Source organism: Artemia franciscana, chromosome 14 (genome assembly GCF_032884065.1).
Source record: "Artemia franciscana chromosome 14, ASM3288406v1, whole genome shotgun sequence".
Taxonomy (NCBI): domain Eukaryota; kingdom Metazoa; phylum Arthropoda; class Branchiopoda; order Anostraca; family Artemiidae; genus Artemia; species Artemia franciscana.
Genome location: NC_088876.1, coordinates 41,533,769 through 41,551,496, shown reverse-complemented (window position 1 = coordinate 41,551,496; position 17,728 = coordinate 41,533,769). Strand labels below are relative to the sequence as shown.

The following is a 17,728-nucleotide window of genomic DNA, read 5'->3' as shown; positions in this document are numbered from 1 at the left end:
CTCAAAACATATATAGAGGAAGAAAGAATACAATTATTAGAGTCATCAAATAATTGAACACATGGAGGTCACAAATCAAGATAATCAAGGATCCAGAGCAGAGATTTCTCTTCAAGCTTGACTGTAGATAATCTTATTGCAAGTTGCTTGTAATAAACTTTGTCAAAGGCTTTAAAAAGTCAAGCAGAATCATATCTGCAGGAATGCCTATATCAATTAACTTGGTGTTATGACCATACAATTCATGGAGATTGGTGTCAACAGATCTCTCCTAACAAAAGCCATGTTGTGAACTATGCAAAACATTATTTTATAATGTTTATTGTATAACATTATTGATGCATCTTAACCTTAATAAAGAAATTCAAATACATATCTTTGATCAAGGTTGTCAAGTTTTTGGGAACTCCATAATGCAGAAGTTTGTACCAAAGCCCATTGCATCAAATTAAATTGAAGGCCTGTTTAAAGTCAATAAAAATTAAAAACAACTCCTTTGCAACTTCTACATATTTTTCCATCAGTTGCTGGGTGGAAAATGTATGATCTATAGTAGATCAATCTCTTTGGAAGCCAGCCTGATATTCCTCCAAAGTGAGGTCTGTCAGGGATTTTACTCAGTCAAGTAGGATTTTTGTGAGGATCTTTGCCAGTTGGCTTATCATGCCAATTGGTCTGTAGCTGTTACAGTTGCCTTTTTGTATAGGGGGACAATCATGGCTTTTGCTAAGGATCCAGGGAATTGGCCTGTTTTCTAGATGCCTATTGTGACTTGATGATAGAAGTCTACTAGTTCTTCAGGACCAGACTTAAGTTGCTCTGACTGTATATCATCTGGACCAGGAACTATATTTGTTTTTAGGGATTGTATAGCTGCAACTACTTCTTCTTGTAATGATAGTGGACTTGGATCTACTGGGTACTCCAGTAGTTGAAAAGACACAAGGATAGATGGATTGAAAGTTATTGCAGGGCTCAGTTTTTGGCAGAAGTGTTCCTTCCAGCATCCCTGCCTCTCCTTAGAATCTGTGATAAGTTGGCAATGCCTATCTAACAGGGTTGTTGCTGCTGTAGGTTTCTTTTTAGACAGCTCCTGTACTTTTTTATACATGTAATGGCAGTTACCTTATTTGAAGGTGTCTTCATATTCATGGCACTTGACATTGATGTATTGGTGCAGAGCCTGCCTTTTTTTTTCTCCTAAATCTTTTAGCCTCTTGTTTTTATCCTGGCTTTTTTGGTCTTGTTTGTTGGTATGAATGTGCCCACAAACAAGCAGTATAGGTGCTATACTGAAAAGCTAAAATTACAAGCTCATTTTTGTGAGGATCTTTGCTGGTTGGCTGATCATGACAATTGGTCTGTAGTTGTTACAGTTGCCTTTTTGTATAGGGGGACAATTTTGGCTTTTGCTCAGGATCTTGGGAAATCGCCTGTTTTCCAGATGCCTATTGTGACTTGATGATAGATGTCTACTAGTTTGCCCCAGTGGTCCTAAGTATAGAGATGAAGGGGATTTTAAGATAAACTCAAGTTATAATAGTTTAATTAAGGACCAGGTAAAAACTCCAGCAAGTAGTGATTTACATAATTGTCCTGAAACAACTGATAATCTTGCAAACAAAAGTTAGAATGAGGTTGCTGTGAAAAGTCAACAGACTACAGCTAAACTAGCAAATAAAAAAATCCATACAATTAATAATTCATGAATTTATTCATTAATCTGTAAGACTTCTTTATGGGTGGTGGACCAGGGGTTTGGTGACCTTCTTTGTTTTGTTCAAGTGTGAATTAAAATTGAATAGTTGTGGGCATCGAGTCATGGATAATTGTAGAAAAAGAAAAAAGATTTCTTTTTAGACAGCTCCCATACCTTTTTATACATGTAATGGCAGTTACCTTATTTGAAGGCGTCTTTGCATTCATGGCCTGCCTTTTTTTTCTACTAAATGTTTTAGCCTCTTGTACTCATCCTGGCTTCATGTAGGATATATGGGTGAATGCTGTCTGGACTGGCAGATTTATTCAGTTTTGAGGGATATAAGTTCCTCTAGAACTATTGTAGTAATCAGAATTGGTTCCTTCTTATGCAATACATCATGTTAGGGAGGCATGGGATAAACAGCACTGGAGTTAGAGAAAGAAAAAAAAAATAGATGAGGATTATTGGTTGAAGATTTCAACTCAGGATCAGCAATTGATTGACTATTGTGCAGGATATCTGGGACTGTGCATCTGCTGCTACATTTTTGAGTTGCATTTTGCCAGAAAGATTTAGAGCTATTTTTAACATCCTCAAACCTATTTTTTTTTCCATAGCTTCTCTTCAACTCCTTTATGTGGTTAGTTGTCTGATCAGAAACAGATTTGAAGACTTGCTAGTTTTCTGCAGTCTTATTTTTTCTTTAGCAATTTCATGGTTGGTGTTTTCTGTTGATTAGCTTACTTTTTTTTGGTAGTTCAAAAAAGGTAAACTTTTTACCTGAAACATTTTGGTGCAAGACCCTTTTTGCCTGATATATTCACTTTCATTCTTGCTAAATTCTGTTGTAAACTGCAAATTTACCAAGATTACCTACAGTATAAGATATAAATTAGATAGAACAAAGAGTAGGCCAAAGATTTATAATAGTGGTTCTTCAGAAGGAGACATGCTAGAACTGAAAAATCAACTTGTAAAGAATACCAATTTTATGTCCATTTTTATGGTTTTATTTGTATTTTTGGCAATTCATCCACCCCAACCTCCTAAGATCATATCTCAACCAATAAGCTGTATTAAAAATTTGGCTCAGTCCTGCTTTCTAGGACTATTGTGAGAAAGAGGTTGAGATGACTGGAGCACATTCTTCAGATAAACATAGACAGATTACCAAAGGTTATCCTTGTTGGCCAAACAAAAAGCAGGTTATCCCTGAGTAGTGTGGGAGGATGTTGTAAGGAAAGATTCAAGAGAAATGGGAACTTCCTTGGAGGGTGTAAAAAGGGTGTTTTTGAATACATTGGGATGGAAGAGTACACAGTTGTGTTGACCTCAGGTTGCTTGTTGCTGCTGTGAGTTGTTAGTAAAAGCAGTTGAAAATGACATGCTAGAGCAAAAAGACAGATACTTTTAGGTTGGTAATTGGCACAAAATTAAAATTCGTCAAGTTTGATGTTACCCATGACCTACAAGCTTTAGAAAATTTGCCTGATTTTCAAGAAAATAAGAAAAACGCCCAGCTTCACAGTTTCAGCAGATCTGAAAACTTTATTGTAGAGGTTTAATGCTCTTATGTACAAAAATGTAGAACTTCACATTTTTACCCAAAAACAAGATAAGGGATTTATTTGTTTGCTTTTCCAAGAGTAATTATTTTAAACTGATGGTCCTAGAAGATTGGGAGAGGGTTCATTTGGATAGAAATAAAGTATCCCTTTTAAGTTACCAAAAAGATTGTGCCATGGGAAAGAGGGATTTTCTGTTGTTTTGTGGCACTAATCTAAGATTTGCTCCACCGAGGAACATGTTACTATCAACTAAAATTTCGAGATAGCCAATCAATTTAAAAGTAAAAAAGGATCTATATTGAATGTCTCAGTTGCAGAGGAATTAATGCTTCATGGTATTTTAACCCTTAATTTATCTAAGTTGATTCATTGGATTTTTCATGAAAAAGTCATTGATTTATAATTGGGCTTTGGGAAGGGGACAAGGGTAATATTGCCCCTCTGATTAGGACACTGTTTTTCTATGTAGTGTAGAAATAGTGCAATATTTCTTTTTCCCAGCTTTATGTAATGTTTCAATGTAATTTGAACAAAGGTATACAATACATTTAAGCTTTAGAAGACCCTCTTATTGAGGTTTCATCTAAATAAATGTGGATTCATTATTTTTTTTTCAGGAACAGGATCATGTATTTGCATTTATTTGTTTGTGTGTTGTTTTTTTTTACAGGGGATTTTGTATAACCTATAAAAGTTCCTTGTATTGGACATTACAAATTGTAGTGCTCTTTTTAAGTAATTAACTTAAAAAACTTTTTTACAAAACAAGTTTTTCAAAGAAAAGTTAAGAGCTCCATTAAACCAAAAATGAGCAGAAGTAAAATCAAATATTTTTCAAAGCCTAAAACTCCCACAAATTGCCGTAGTAAAAATAAATGAAAACCAAAAGGAAAAACAATTACAAGAAACAACCAGGTCAGACTGAAATCAAGCAAAAATTGACTTGAGTTTGGCTGACAGCCCCAGTGCCTTCTCAAGACCAGAACATAATTTGTACTTCACTGAAAACAAAATGCCTTTAACATTTTTTCACTTTTTTGACTTTAATAAATGAAAAATATTGAAGCTTTGGGGAATGAATATCAGTATGCCTATATAAAACTGTCAATCCATGGTCATTTTTTTTTCAGTAAAAAAAATCCTCCACCCTCTATCCAAAATTCCTTGAAAGTTTCATCTTCATATCTTTAGGTATAGTTGTAATAGTAGTAACAGTAGCAATATTTGTATTGCTAGTAGTAGCCTTTACAAGTAGTTGCAGTTGAAGCAGAAGTAGTAGTGGTAAATGTAGCAGTGATAGAAGTATTAGTAATATCATGTACATATTGCCTGGTCAGATGATTTTCCCCTTTTAGCATTCTCTGAAAGTTTCAATTTAATGCTCAAATCAATTCTTGAAATGCACTCTTTTGACAGTGTACATACACATAACAGCTTAGGATTTAGTTCAAGTTTTCCCTCAATTTTGTAAATGGTAAAGTGTGGTAGTAGTAGTAGTGATTGAAGCAAGAGCAGCGTGGTAGTAGTAGTAGTGGCAGCAGGAGTAGTGTGGTAGCAATAGTAGTGATGGTAGTTGTAGCAGCAGTGGTAGCATGCAAATGTTGCCTTTCTGATCATCTCCCTTGTAATTTCCTAAGAGCTCCAAACTAATTTACCCATTCATCCATGAGTTATGCCCTTTTGACACTCTGTATACACCTAAATTGTTTTGATTTAGCTCAACAATCCCTTCAACATTCTCTGAAAGGCTCACTTGAATGCCCTTCATGTTTTTGGTAAGTAAAGTTCAGACATGCATACATCTCTCAATAACATATACTATATCTAAACAATGAATAAATTTTGCCTTAAGGACTGTGGTATGTTGACATCCTCAAAGACATAACTACTGGACCTTAATACAGTGCTGGACATAACAGCTCTCTTAAAACTTTGATTAGACATGTTTGGGGAATGATAGGCTTTGGAGAGACGAGCTGGTTGCCCTCCATTCACTTTTGACTCTCAAAAAAGGACTATATCTCTTGACTTCCAATCAAATGAGCCCCATCTGATCTGAAGTTTATGCAACAACCCATTCCATAAAAATATCATAGGCTATGTCCTGGGGTATAACTTATAACGTTTTCCCCTGGGCTCTGGAGGGTTGTGTCTACCCTGGAGGCATTATTATATGCTCTTTGGGCTATTGTCAATAAAATGGCTATCTCACAGTTTGGTTAGATGCGTTTGGGGAAAAGAGAGTGTCAGGGAGGGAGGGGGGCTAGTTACACTCCACCACTTTTGACTCTTAAAAGGGAACTAGAACTTACAATTTCCTATTAAAAGGGCATATCAACAATATCATTGATATTTTAATGGAGCTAATTTGATTGGAAATTATAAGTTCTTGTGCCCTTTAGAGTAAAAAATGATAGGAGGGCAATCAGTTTTCCAATCGTGTTTCCCTGAAAAAGACTATGTCAATATAAAACGAACAGAAAAATTAAAAAAAAAAACTTTGATTAAACCAAAACTGACCAGAAACAAAATTAAATAATTTACCATGCGTGTAAGTACCACAAATCAGCTTCAATAAATACGTGAAACCCAAAACGAACAGAAGATACAACAAATTCCCGAGTCAAACTCTAAACAATGATAAATTACCATAATTAGGGCTCACAGCCCCTATGCCTTTTTAAGGTCAAAACATAATTTACCTTTTACGAAAAAAAAGTTAATGAATCTGTATTGTCAGTTTAATATACATATGCTCATATTTATTCTTTAAAATCTTAACAATTTTTGAATTATTAAAGCTTTAAAAGTGAAAAAATTAAAATAAGCTTCAGTAGAGTGCAAATTATGACCTGGCCTTGAGAAGGTGTACGGTATGTGGGCCCTATTCATGTTAATTTCTGCGCGTTTTGAGTTCGACTCGGCCATTTATTGTAACTTCTCTTTGTTTTGGGTTTCATGTATTTATTGATGCTGATTTGTGGTAGTTTTGCGCTTGGTAGATTATTTGATTCTATTTTTGCTAATTTTTGGTTTAATGAAGTCCTTTACTTTTCCTTGAAAACTTTGTTTTGTGAAAGAATTTTTTTTAATTAATAAAAAATGGTGGATCCGGTGAAGACGTTAAAACTAAAATAGCCAAGGCCCAGGGCATTTTTTTTCAAGCTGAGAAAAATTCGGAAGAATAGGAAAATAAGTCTGCAAACTAAGCTTGGAATTTTGGAAGCTTCAGTGATGATAGTGACAAGTATGGCTCCACAGCGTGGGCACTCAAAATGCTAAAGGGAGATTAAATAAAAAAAAACAAGTTTTTTTAACTGAAAGTAAGGAGCGACATTAAAACTTAAAACGAACAGAAATTACCCTGTATATGAAAGGGGCTGCTCCTTCTTCAACGCCTTGCTCTTTGCGCTAAAGTTTGACCCTTTCTCTCAACTGTACTTTTTAAAACAGTAAAAACTTTAGCGTAAAGAGCAGGGCGTTGAAGTGGAGAACTGGGTGCTCTCCAATTTTTTTGGTCACTTAAAAAGGGCACTAGAACTTTTAATTTTCGTTAGAATGAGCCCTCTCGTGACATTCTAGGACCATTCAGTCGATACGATCACCCCTGGGAAAAAAAAAATAAAAACAAACAAACAAACAAAAACAACAAATAAACACGACTCCATGATCTTTCTTTTGGAAAAAATGTGAAATTTATATTTTTGTAGATAGGAGCTTGAAACTTCTATAATTAGGTTTTCTGATACGCTGAATCTGATGGTGTGATTTTCGTTAAGATTGTATGACTTTCAGGGGGTGTTTCCCCCCATTTTTTAAAACGAGGCAAATTTTCTCAGGCTCGTAACTTTTGATGGGTAAGGCTAATCTTGATGAAATATATATATTTAAAATCAGAATTAAAACGCGATTCTTTTGATGGAACTATTGGTGTCAAAATTCAATTTTTTAGAATTTCGGTTTCTATTGAGCCGGGTACAGCTCCATACTACAGTTCGCTACCACGAACTGTTTGACAAGGATTGTAGTTGCTAACTACTACGCTTTTTAAAACTACAAGCATATACTACCTCAAAGGATTAAAAAAACCCTAGGAGGATGCAACAATCTAATTAAGGCAACTTCTCATGTGTGCAAATATGAGGATATACAGGCAGAAGTTCAACCTTGTAATAAGAAACGTACGCAGAAATCAACTTTGGAGTGGTCCAGAATTTCAAATAGAGCACAAACTGAAAAAAAAAACATATACAACGAAAAACCATAGGAAAATATCGAAAATCTTGCAATTTTAAAAGAAAGACGGGTATTAATAATAATGACTAATAATGATTAATAAAAATGACTATCAATAGTGAAGTTTGGATGATAGACTGTCTATCAAAAGTGAAAATGATATCATTTTTATATATTCATGAAAAAGGCTTATGTCAGTTGTGCCTGACACTCAGGCTATCTGTCTTGGCTTTCTCTCCGATTATATATAAAAAAAACAAGTTTTCTTAATTGAAAGTAAGAAGCAACATTAAAACTTAAAACGAACAGAAATTATTCCGTATATGGAAGGGGCTATTCTTTCCTCAACGCCCTGCTCTTTGCGCTAAAGACTGACTCTTTCTCTCATCTCTACTTTTTAAAACAGTAACAAACTTTAGCGTAAAGAGCGGGGTGTTGAAAATTTGCAAAAAACTCTGCTCCCCTCCTATAGGCCCAACCTTCTTGAGAGCTACTGGGATAGCAGCCATCAACGCCTCTACCCAAATTAAAAAAATTGAAAAATAAGGTCACAGAAAACGAGAAACCATAGGAAAAAGGAAAGGACGGGCATTAATATACCATGCTACCACACTCTGTGCAGGATTGCTTATAACTATCAGTAGTGAAGTTTCTTTAAGGAAGGAGAAGCCAAACGGATTTATGATCCTTCAAAAGAGCACACAAAATTCAGTTTATATTCTAACTCATATAGATAATTTCATTATTAAAACTAGCAATCAAACGAGTTACAAAATATGTAGGAAAAGGATTATCATAGTCTCTTGTAAGTATAGTGTTTAAATAATAAGTTGCAGAATCATAAGTTTCATAGCACCCTATAGAACAGTGATTCCCAAAGTGGTCCAGGTGGACCCTTAGGGGTGCACGGGAAGCTTGACGGGGGGCTACGTTGGTGTGACAAAAATAAGGGTTCACAATCAGTAAAAGAAGTCCGCAAAATTTTTAATATTGGCTTGGCTTCACCTATTAATATAGGCAGATATTATTTTAAGAAGCTTATTTTAAGCCTTTTGTATCAATATATATATATACCAATAGAATTAGTATATTATGGATTTTTTTTGCATATTAAGCAGCAACTACCATCTGAAACACTAAATATTTAACAAAGAACTGAAAACAGCTTCCAAAAATCCCTGTGAACATGATATATTTTGAAGTATTTTATTATTTTAAAAAGTAGAGTTGTGACAAAGAGTCAAACTTTAGCGTAAAGAGCGAGGCGTTGAGGAGTGGACAACTCCTTTCATGCATGGAATGATTCCTGTTCGTTTTAAGTTATAATGTTGTTCCTTACTTGCAGTTAAAAAAAACTTTTTTTTTCTATGGTAGACTACTTGGTATTTACCAAGTGACATATAACGATCGCAAATTCTGTCGGTCTGTCTCTCTGTCCTGGTTTTGCTAGTTTAGGCAGTTCCAGATAAGGTATGACGATGAAATTTGGCAGGCAAACCAGGGACCCGACCGAAGTAAATTAGAAATAATCTTTTCCCTGATTCGACCATCTGGGGGGCAGTGGGGGGACGGTTAATTTCGAAAAATTAGAAAAAATGAGGTATTTTTAACTTACAAACAGGTGATAGGATCTTAATAAAATGTTATATTTAGAAGGATATCGTATCTCAGATGTCTTTTTTAAAATCTTGACCGGTCCAGTGTCATTTGCAGGAGTCTGGGGGGGGGGAACCGGAAATCTCGGAAAACACAGAGTGGAGAGATCAGGATGAAACTTAGTGGGAAGGATAAGCACAAGTCCAAGATAAGTGACTAACTTAACCGGACCGGATCCGCTCTCTTTGGGTAGTTGGAGCGGGGGGGGGGGGGTAAGTCGGAAAAATTAGAAAAAATGAGGTATATGTAACTTACGAACGGGTGATCAGATCTTAATGAAATTTGATATCTAAAAGGATCTTGTGCTTCAGAGCTCTTATTTGAAATCCCGACCAGATCCGGTGACATTGGGGGGGGGGGGGGGGGAAACCGGAAATCTTGGAAAACGTGAAAATTGAGGTATTTTTAACTTACGAGTGGGTGATCGGATCTTAGTGAATTTTGGTTAGAATGTCTCAGAGCTCTTACTTTAAATCCCGACCGGCATTAAACCTTTGATTTTCCTTTTAAATCAATCTATTGATTCTTAGAATTTTGCTAGAGCTCATTAAGTAGGGGAGAGGTGGGTACAGTGGCGCACTTTCAGGTCAAAGCATCGTAACTTTGGCAAATATTAACATTTTTGGACGGTTTTTGAACTGTTGTGCAGGCAGTTTATTATTCTACACTGGTGATTTATTTCACACTTCTTCTTTGAACCAGTTTTTGATGGAGTCATGTTTTCTGACAGCCACTTTTTGCGCCATTGTTGCCGACTAGGCGGGAACTATGGCGCACCCCATCTGGAACAGTGGCGCACCCATCTGGAACAGTGGCGCAATCAAACTGCTAAGATGAATACTTCGTTTAATGAGTAAGGAAGTACAAAATAATGAACTGAAAATACCTAAAAGATGAATACTTCGTATAATGAGTAAGGAAATAAAAAATAATGAACTGAAAATAAAAGAAGAAGGCACACTAGTTAATATTGTAAGCAGTCAGGTCAATGGGGAAGACCAGTTGCTCCGCCTGTCTTTCTGTGCCACCAGAAATATTCGGAGCAGGTAGCTTCATTTCGACACTCGACTTGCTGAAAGTGTAATTTTCACTGGTCCTGATGACCTTGTAGAAAGGAACCATTCTCTTAATATACATGAGCTCAATGTCAAAGCTGGACTCAGAGAGGACTTCGCCCACGGAGTAAATTTTGTTCTTTTTGATCTCCCCCTCGCAAACAAGAACATAATCTCCAGCACGGACTTCATCATCACACAAAAGATCGTTTTGGTCTTCAAGGCCACAGTGGAGGCTTTCATCACTATCACAGCTACTATTGCCTTTTGTGGCAGAGTCACCAAAGTCATCATCAGACGAAGAATCAGAAAACAGGGTCTTTACATGACTGTTTCTCTTGAAATTGCGGTGAAATTTAGCAAAGTATCCAACAGCACTGCCCCTTTTCTTAGGTTGGACATCCTGTTTTTTTGGCACTGGCTTTTGGACAACGGCTTTCTTTGTCTTGGGGTTAATCTTAGAAGTCTTGGCCTTTTTTTGCCTCCCTTTCCATGAATTCTTTCTCTAAAGCATCTTTCACTGGGGTATCCATGGCATCGATGGTTTTCTTCCTCTTCCGAGCTCCTTCTGGCAGCTTCCTGGGGGGCGCTCTTGGGCAGGGCCTTACAGCTTCGGGTGTAATGGCGGTAGGGGAGGCAGAGCTTGGACCCGCTTCGTTATGACTATTCAATTCTTGCTCGACTTCTTCGGCCTCTGGAGCTGCGCTGGGATTAGGGTCTGGTCTGTCGGTCACAGCTGATGCGAGAAAATCGTCGTCTGTGAAAAGTAGGCGGTTGAAGGGGAAAATCCCAGTAGCAGCAAAGCCACTGACTATGTTTTCCTGTGTGAAGGAGAGTTGGAAGGCCTTTCCAACAAGTTGAGCGATGATAGAGATGCCAATCGTCTGTCCGGGGTTGCTGACCATCCAGTCATTGCAGGCGATGTTGTAGTAGTTTTTGAATGATTTGTAGACTGTTCTGTCCAGTGGCTGTAGCTTTCCGCTGGTGTGGGGTGGCAAAGTCAGAACCACTATCCCGTTATCTTTGCAGTACTGAATGGCCTGGATCGACACATGAGAAGAGTGGTTGTCTTCTATCAGCAATATGGGTCTCTCTTTTGTACAGCGGGCATGTTTCACAACGTGTTCGAGGACAAGCAGGAAGATGTCAGATGTCATCCATCCTTTGGCAGAACCGCTACCACCACTGCCTGGTGGTGTACCATTCATCAACTGGGAGCCAAATCTTTTCCTTGGGAAGATGAAGTAAGGTGGCAAGAAATTACCTTGAGCATTGATGGTGCAGCAGACTGTGGTCAGTTCGCCTCGCTCAGCAAAAGTCACTTGGCCCACCTGTTTGTGCCCTTGGGTGCTATCACATTTGGTGGTCTCTGCACTGTTGTTGCCCCCGTCTCATCTAAGTTATAAATATCACTAGGCTGAAACTTAAACTTATTCATAACAGTCTCCAAGTTGTCATAGAACTCGTTTACAGTTGTTCTGTTGAATGCCGTGGCTCTGGCCAAGCTTGTTCCCTCTGCTTTGCGGATAGACAGGTCTGGGAAGCGTTTCATGTAACTGTAATACCAGTCTTTCCCCATTATCTTTTTCTCATGCCATGTTGATGGCACCTTCAATTGGTTCATCTTTGAATTTCGAAAGCGAATTGGCGGACGTTGAGCCGTGTCAAACCATGGTGCATTTTGCATGCCTTTATCAAATAATCGTGTGAAGTTGCTGTTCAAGTTCATCAGTTAACACTTGACGGATTTGGTAATTCGGCTCAAATTTTAAAGTCAGCTTTTTATCGTCCGATGCATTGCGAGCCTTATTTACATATCGACGGAGTGTTGTCTCTGGGATCTCGTATTTTTTGGCAGCAGCCCGTTGTGAAAGCTTCAATTCCAGTACCGCGTGCACGGCAAGCTTCATACGCTCTGCTTCATTAGGCATTCTGCAAAAGACCAATAATGTTTGGGGGATGTAGCCTTTGTTACTGAACTTCTAGAACTTGTAGCCTAACCTGAACCGAGCTTAACCTAGAACCCCAGCCTAACCTGGGCGATCGAATTCCTAGATTAGTTCTACTTAGTGGTCTGAAGGGGGGGACAGGATGTCCCACGTTAGACTGGGACGAGATCATAAGAAATTACCCAAAATCTTTGGGGGCAGAAGCCTTAAACAGGGTGGTATGGAGGAGAAGTGTTCGCCAGTGTGTCGGTCTCAGGCGGCTTAAGGCTGTGACGAGTTTGTAGTAGTAGTAGTAGAAGTCAAAACTATCATATAGGCTACCTACCACGTGAAGTTTATGAATTTAAAAAATTTCGGGGTGCGCCACTATACCCTCCACCAAAATGCGCCACTGTAGCCGAAATGCCCTCTTTTATCCATTTTGTGAACCAAAATTTGAAATAATGACCGAGAGACAAACAGATGGCTGAACTATGTTTAGAATTGTTGGAGCTTCCAGATGAACTAATATTCGCCAGAATTCGACACTATTTGTAGCCTACAAACCTTAGCAAAGTCAAAAAATATTTTCCATTTGTCCAAGATTTTATTTTTCAAAGCACTTAATCACATACCTCAAAAACTGCAATTGCTCCAAAAAATTGAAAATGGCTGACAATCATAGACCATGTGACTGCCCTCCTAGTGCGTATTTTTTTAGAATTTAATCTAATTACAGGTGGCAGTGGGATCAAGTGCGCCACTGTAGCAGACTGCGCCACTGTACCCACCTCTCCCCTACCCATAAAACCGAAATGTATGTATATTATCTGAAAGTACGTGATCGAACCGTAGGTTTTCAAAAATTCTTATAAAGGTAATTGCTAAACATATATCACACATCCAAAATGGTGATTTGTATTGGCGTACTTGACCAATGATTTGGGGTTGGAGGATTATTAGGAGGGGGTTTTAGTCTTCAAAATGTCTGAAGTATGGTTAAATATCACAATTTTTGAAAAAATCAAGATCTTTTTAAGGAATTTTGCCTTTGTAGGTTGGGGGGGGGGGTTTGCCCTTTGGCCGCCTTTTCTGGTTAAAAATGTAGCAAGTATGTATCCTCTCCATTTCCATGGATAGGAACGAGAAGATGTATGCTGTCGCAGATGATTCTCCATTAAAATAAGATTCTGCGATAAGAAGGAATATATTCCCCCGTTAATATGCTTAGTTCAAACAGATACACCTCCCTCTATCTGGGAGGGGGTACTGGATTTGAATCTCCCCTGAAGTTTTTATCCGACTAGTAAAAACGTCACAAAAATGCATATAAGCAATTTTTCAGGCGTTTTTAAGGTTTTTTGTCTCCCTCACCTCCCGAACAAAAATCCTGGATACGCCGTTGTTCTCTATATATGGAGCCGAAGAATTTTCCACGGAATATAGTAAAATTTAGCTGTATAGGTGAACTTTTGAGGGTTCCAACTCGCCTTCTCCCCACAGAATATGTACTCGCATCTCTCCATAGCTGGTTTGTGGTGATGCAGTGCTGCTTAGCCGTTAGCAATACTACATGTATGTTCTATAATAATCGCAAAACACAAAATTGCAAAGAAAGGAAGAACGAGGACAGCCAGTGAAAAATTGAAAATTATGCAAATATTTCGGTCAAGACCGACCATCCTCAGTGCAGAATAAAATATAAAATATAAACAAATATAAAAATACTTTATATTTTCGGTCAAGTGCTCGGTAAGGCCGTTGTTTATATAAAAATATAAACAAGAGCTAAGAGCTCATATGGCACTTGTGACGAGGCAAGAAGAGCTAAGAGCCAAGATATCATATAGTATAAGCTCTAGCAAAATTCTATGAATCAATAGATTGATTTAAAAGGAAAATAAGAGGCTTAATGCCGGTCAGGATTTAAAATAAGAGCTCTGAGTCACGATGCCCCTCTAAATATCAAAATTCATTAAGATCCGATTACCCACTCGTATGTTATAAATACCTAATTTTTTCTAACTGGCTAATCATAATAAAGTACAAAATTATAAAGAAAAGAAGAATGAAGACAACAAACAGCCAGTGAAAAAATTGAAGATTATTCAAATATTTCGGTCAAGACCTCCGCTTGACCGTCCTCAGTGCAGAATAAACTGGCCAATACATAGAAAAAACCAAATAGTAAAATAAAACACAAAACTAAAATATGATGACCCTTTCTCAGTAACGATGAAAGGATAACAAGTGACCCTTTCACGGTTACTGAGAAAGGGTCATCATATTTTGGTTTTGTGTTTTGATGTAAGGTTTTTTTTTTATGGCACTCGTTATTAAGCAAGTGACATATAGCAATCGCAAATTCTGTCGGTCTGTCGGTCCCGGTTTTGCTACTTTAGGCACTTCCGGGTAAGCTAGGACGATGAAATTTGACAGGCGTATCAGGGACCGGACCAGATTAAATTAGAAATAGTCATTTTTCCGATTTGACTACCTGGAGGGGGGTGTGGGGGCCCGTTAATTCGGAAAAACAAAAAAATTGAAGTATTTTTAACTTACGAACGGTAGATCAGATCTTAATGAAATTTGATGTTTGGAAGGATATCGTGTCTCAGAGCTGTTATTTTAAATCCCGACCGGATCTGGTCCCCTTGCAAAAGTTGAAAGATAGTGGTTAGAAAAGCAATCTTTTTCAATTGTCTCTCACCTCCCCCGAGGTAAAATGTTCTGGTAGCCATTCCAAGGATTGGACAAATGTATACTTATTTACATAGTGACGTTCCTAGTCGTTCTATGCCTATTTGTATGTGTAATTATTGCAGAAAACAACATGGCCGATAGTGTATCTTACTCGTAGTTTGTTCAGTTGAACATTTGTAAAATTATGAGAGACGGAAGGTGGAAATATCGGTTTTCCAGCGTGTATGATGAATATGGAGCCGTCCTAGCCGAATGGTTGACAGGCTAAACTTGAAATCCTTTTTCCGCGATGAAGGGGGTTCGAGTCCTGGGATCGCTGGTTATTTGGTTTGGAACGGGGGTCAGTGGCGTGAATCTGTAAGCTCAGCCAGAGTCGACCTAGTTCTAAACGAATACCCAAAGAAATCTGGGGAAGGTAAGCAGAAAGGGTATGTTAAAGTACCGGATGGCTAGCCCCCAACCTCCTGCTGCACTTCCTGGCTGAAGGGCCATGAAAAGAAAATCTGTACTGCCGGTAGGGACTATAAAATCCAATGCTATATCTTTTAATTATTTTGATGAATTCTGACAAGATACAAAGGGAGAGTATTAGTAAACGATTCTTAAAATTAGGATTGTTATAGGTCATTCGAACCTTTTACATTTTAATTGCTCGCTTCTGCAATTCAATTGTATATTTAGAATCAAGGAAAAGCTCATTTCATCTTGACTTTTTTCTATCAATCGTTATATCAATTGGTTGTAGGTTATTATATAATATTTTATCATTATATCAATATTTTCTATCATATTATATCAATCATTATATCAATGACTTTTCTATCAATAGGTGTGACTTTTGTAACACTGGAATAAAGTCTAGTTTCTTCTTTTAAAACGAAACAGAAGCATTTAAAAAAAAGGTGTCCAACTTAGAAAAAATTTTAGTTGGAAGATTGGATGTAAATATTCATATTTAAGCTATAAAAAAATGCTAAACTGTTTTTTATTTCGATTTTTTTTTTACTTTTAGGTATCATGATCAACTTTTAATGCTAGAATCGAAATTTCAACCTCAGGATATTACAATTCCTTTCAAGTGGAAGGATGCCTTTGATAAAGGCTCCATTTTTGGTGGAAAACCTTCTCTGAGTAAGTGAATCTGATTTTTTTTTTTTTTTTTATAAAGGAATTTTATTAAACCACCAATCAAGGTGTCTTCTCACATAAAAATAAAGCCATGAGTTATTTCTTGCCTAGTATCTAATTGTAATGTTTATTTCCCCCAGAAAAACTTGAATAATCAGAATCGGCCCCTAATAAAGAGGATCTTGCTTTAATTTCCTCTAAGTATTGTGAAACTGATGAGAACACCTTTTGCAAAAAGATTCATTACACTTGTATTTGACACTTAGCTGTGTTTCTTGTGTAATTTTGCTTGCATTGTAGACACTGAAAACGGTACAACCACTACTGAGGCAGATATGACGTATGTATACTCCTGAAGTGTGCACATAAATATGACGTCACTCGTATGGATTTTTTTCCATAAATGAAGGCTCTTAACGAATTTTTTCAAACTCTTGACCTATACAGATTGTTTTTTTAGGCCAGAAAATCGTAGGATGCCAATTTACCACCAAAAATATAGAGCTGTTTTCGAGAATACATACATAATACATACAATACATACAATATATACATACATAATACAAATACATATACAATACATAATACATGCATATATACATACATACAAATAACAAAAATATACAAATATTGCTCGTTTGAAGATATAACATATATATTGTTTCTTGTATTTTAGGTTTCACAGCCAAATATTAAATGCGAAAATTCGCAATCAAAAGCTACACGTAGAAACTCACAACTAAACAGGTCTTAATCAAAGATCACTATCAAACAAAACCAATAAGAATAGTTATGGTTATGGTATAGTTATGGTATACTGCGTCATAGATCCATTTTCACTTGCATAACATAAGTCTTTATGCTACGTTGTGTAATCTTACGATTTAAATTTTGTCCGTAATCTAGGAATTTCCATGTAGACTCAAATCGTACATTGAATGTTATGTTGCGTAAGCTGATGTAACGGTGTAGAAAATTTGACGTAGTAGCAATGAAATGGAATATCTGAAAGATATATAAATGATATAAGTAATTTGGTTTAATATGGTATACAGCAGATATAGAAAAAGTTCCAAAGCTGTCAGTAGCAGAATTCGACAGAATTCCAAAACCTGCCAAATTTGACGCCAAATTTCACCATACAGCAGGTATAGAAAAAGTTCCAAAGCTGTCAGTAGCAGAATTCGACAGAATTCCAAAAGCTGCCAAATCTGACGCCAAATTTCACCGTACAGCAGGTATGAGAAACGTTCCAAAGCTGCCAGTAGCAGAATTCGACAGAATTCCAAAAGCTGCCCAATCTGCCACCAAATTTCACTTGGCCATGAAAACTGCCGAGTAGCATTGCTACTATGGTAGCCCGCTTTTTCCACGGGAATATGTGATATATAGATGATATATAAATGGAATAAATGAGTAGGATGTATAATAAACCGATAATAAAAACTTGGTGATAATAAATTTTAAGTTATAAATTGAATTTTTTTTATAGGATTCGGGCCTTCAGACTTGATCAGAGCTTGAATCTCTGTCGTTATTCCAAATTCTTAGTTCTATTTTGCTCATGTCTGTTATGTTTGCTTATGACGGTTGTGATGATTTTTGACGATGGTTATGATAGTCTCAAGGTTTTTTTTTAACCTAGTATAGGACTTTAAGTGTGAAAAATTATACATAATGTAAGGTAGTTTCATCACTTAGTATAGAAAACTACATACGTTCTGTGAAGCTGCTTAAAACTAAAACGGGTTA

The 17,728-nt window shown here is 37.0% G+C and overlaps 1 protein-coding gene across 1 annotated transcript in view; it reads left to right on the top strand.

Annotated features, from left to right (window-relative positions):
• Positions 1–17,728, top strand: part of LOC136035806 (apoptosis-linked gene 2-interacting protein X 1-like) — a gene marked incomplete at its 3' end in the record, with an annotated part of 95,252 nt that overhangs the window by 63,480 nt on the left and 14,044 nt on the right. Inside the window, 1 exon segment of the mRNA XM_065717777.1 lies at positions 15,861–15,979. Within this exon segment, the coding sequence (XP_065573849.1) occupies positions 15,861–15,979 (119 nt within the window).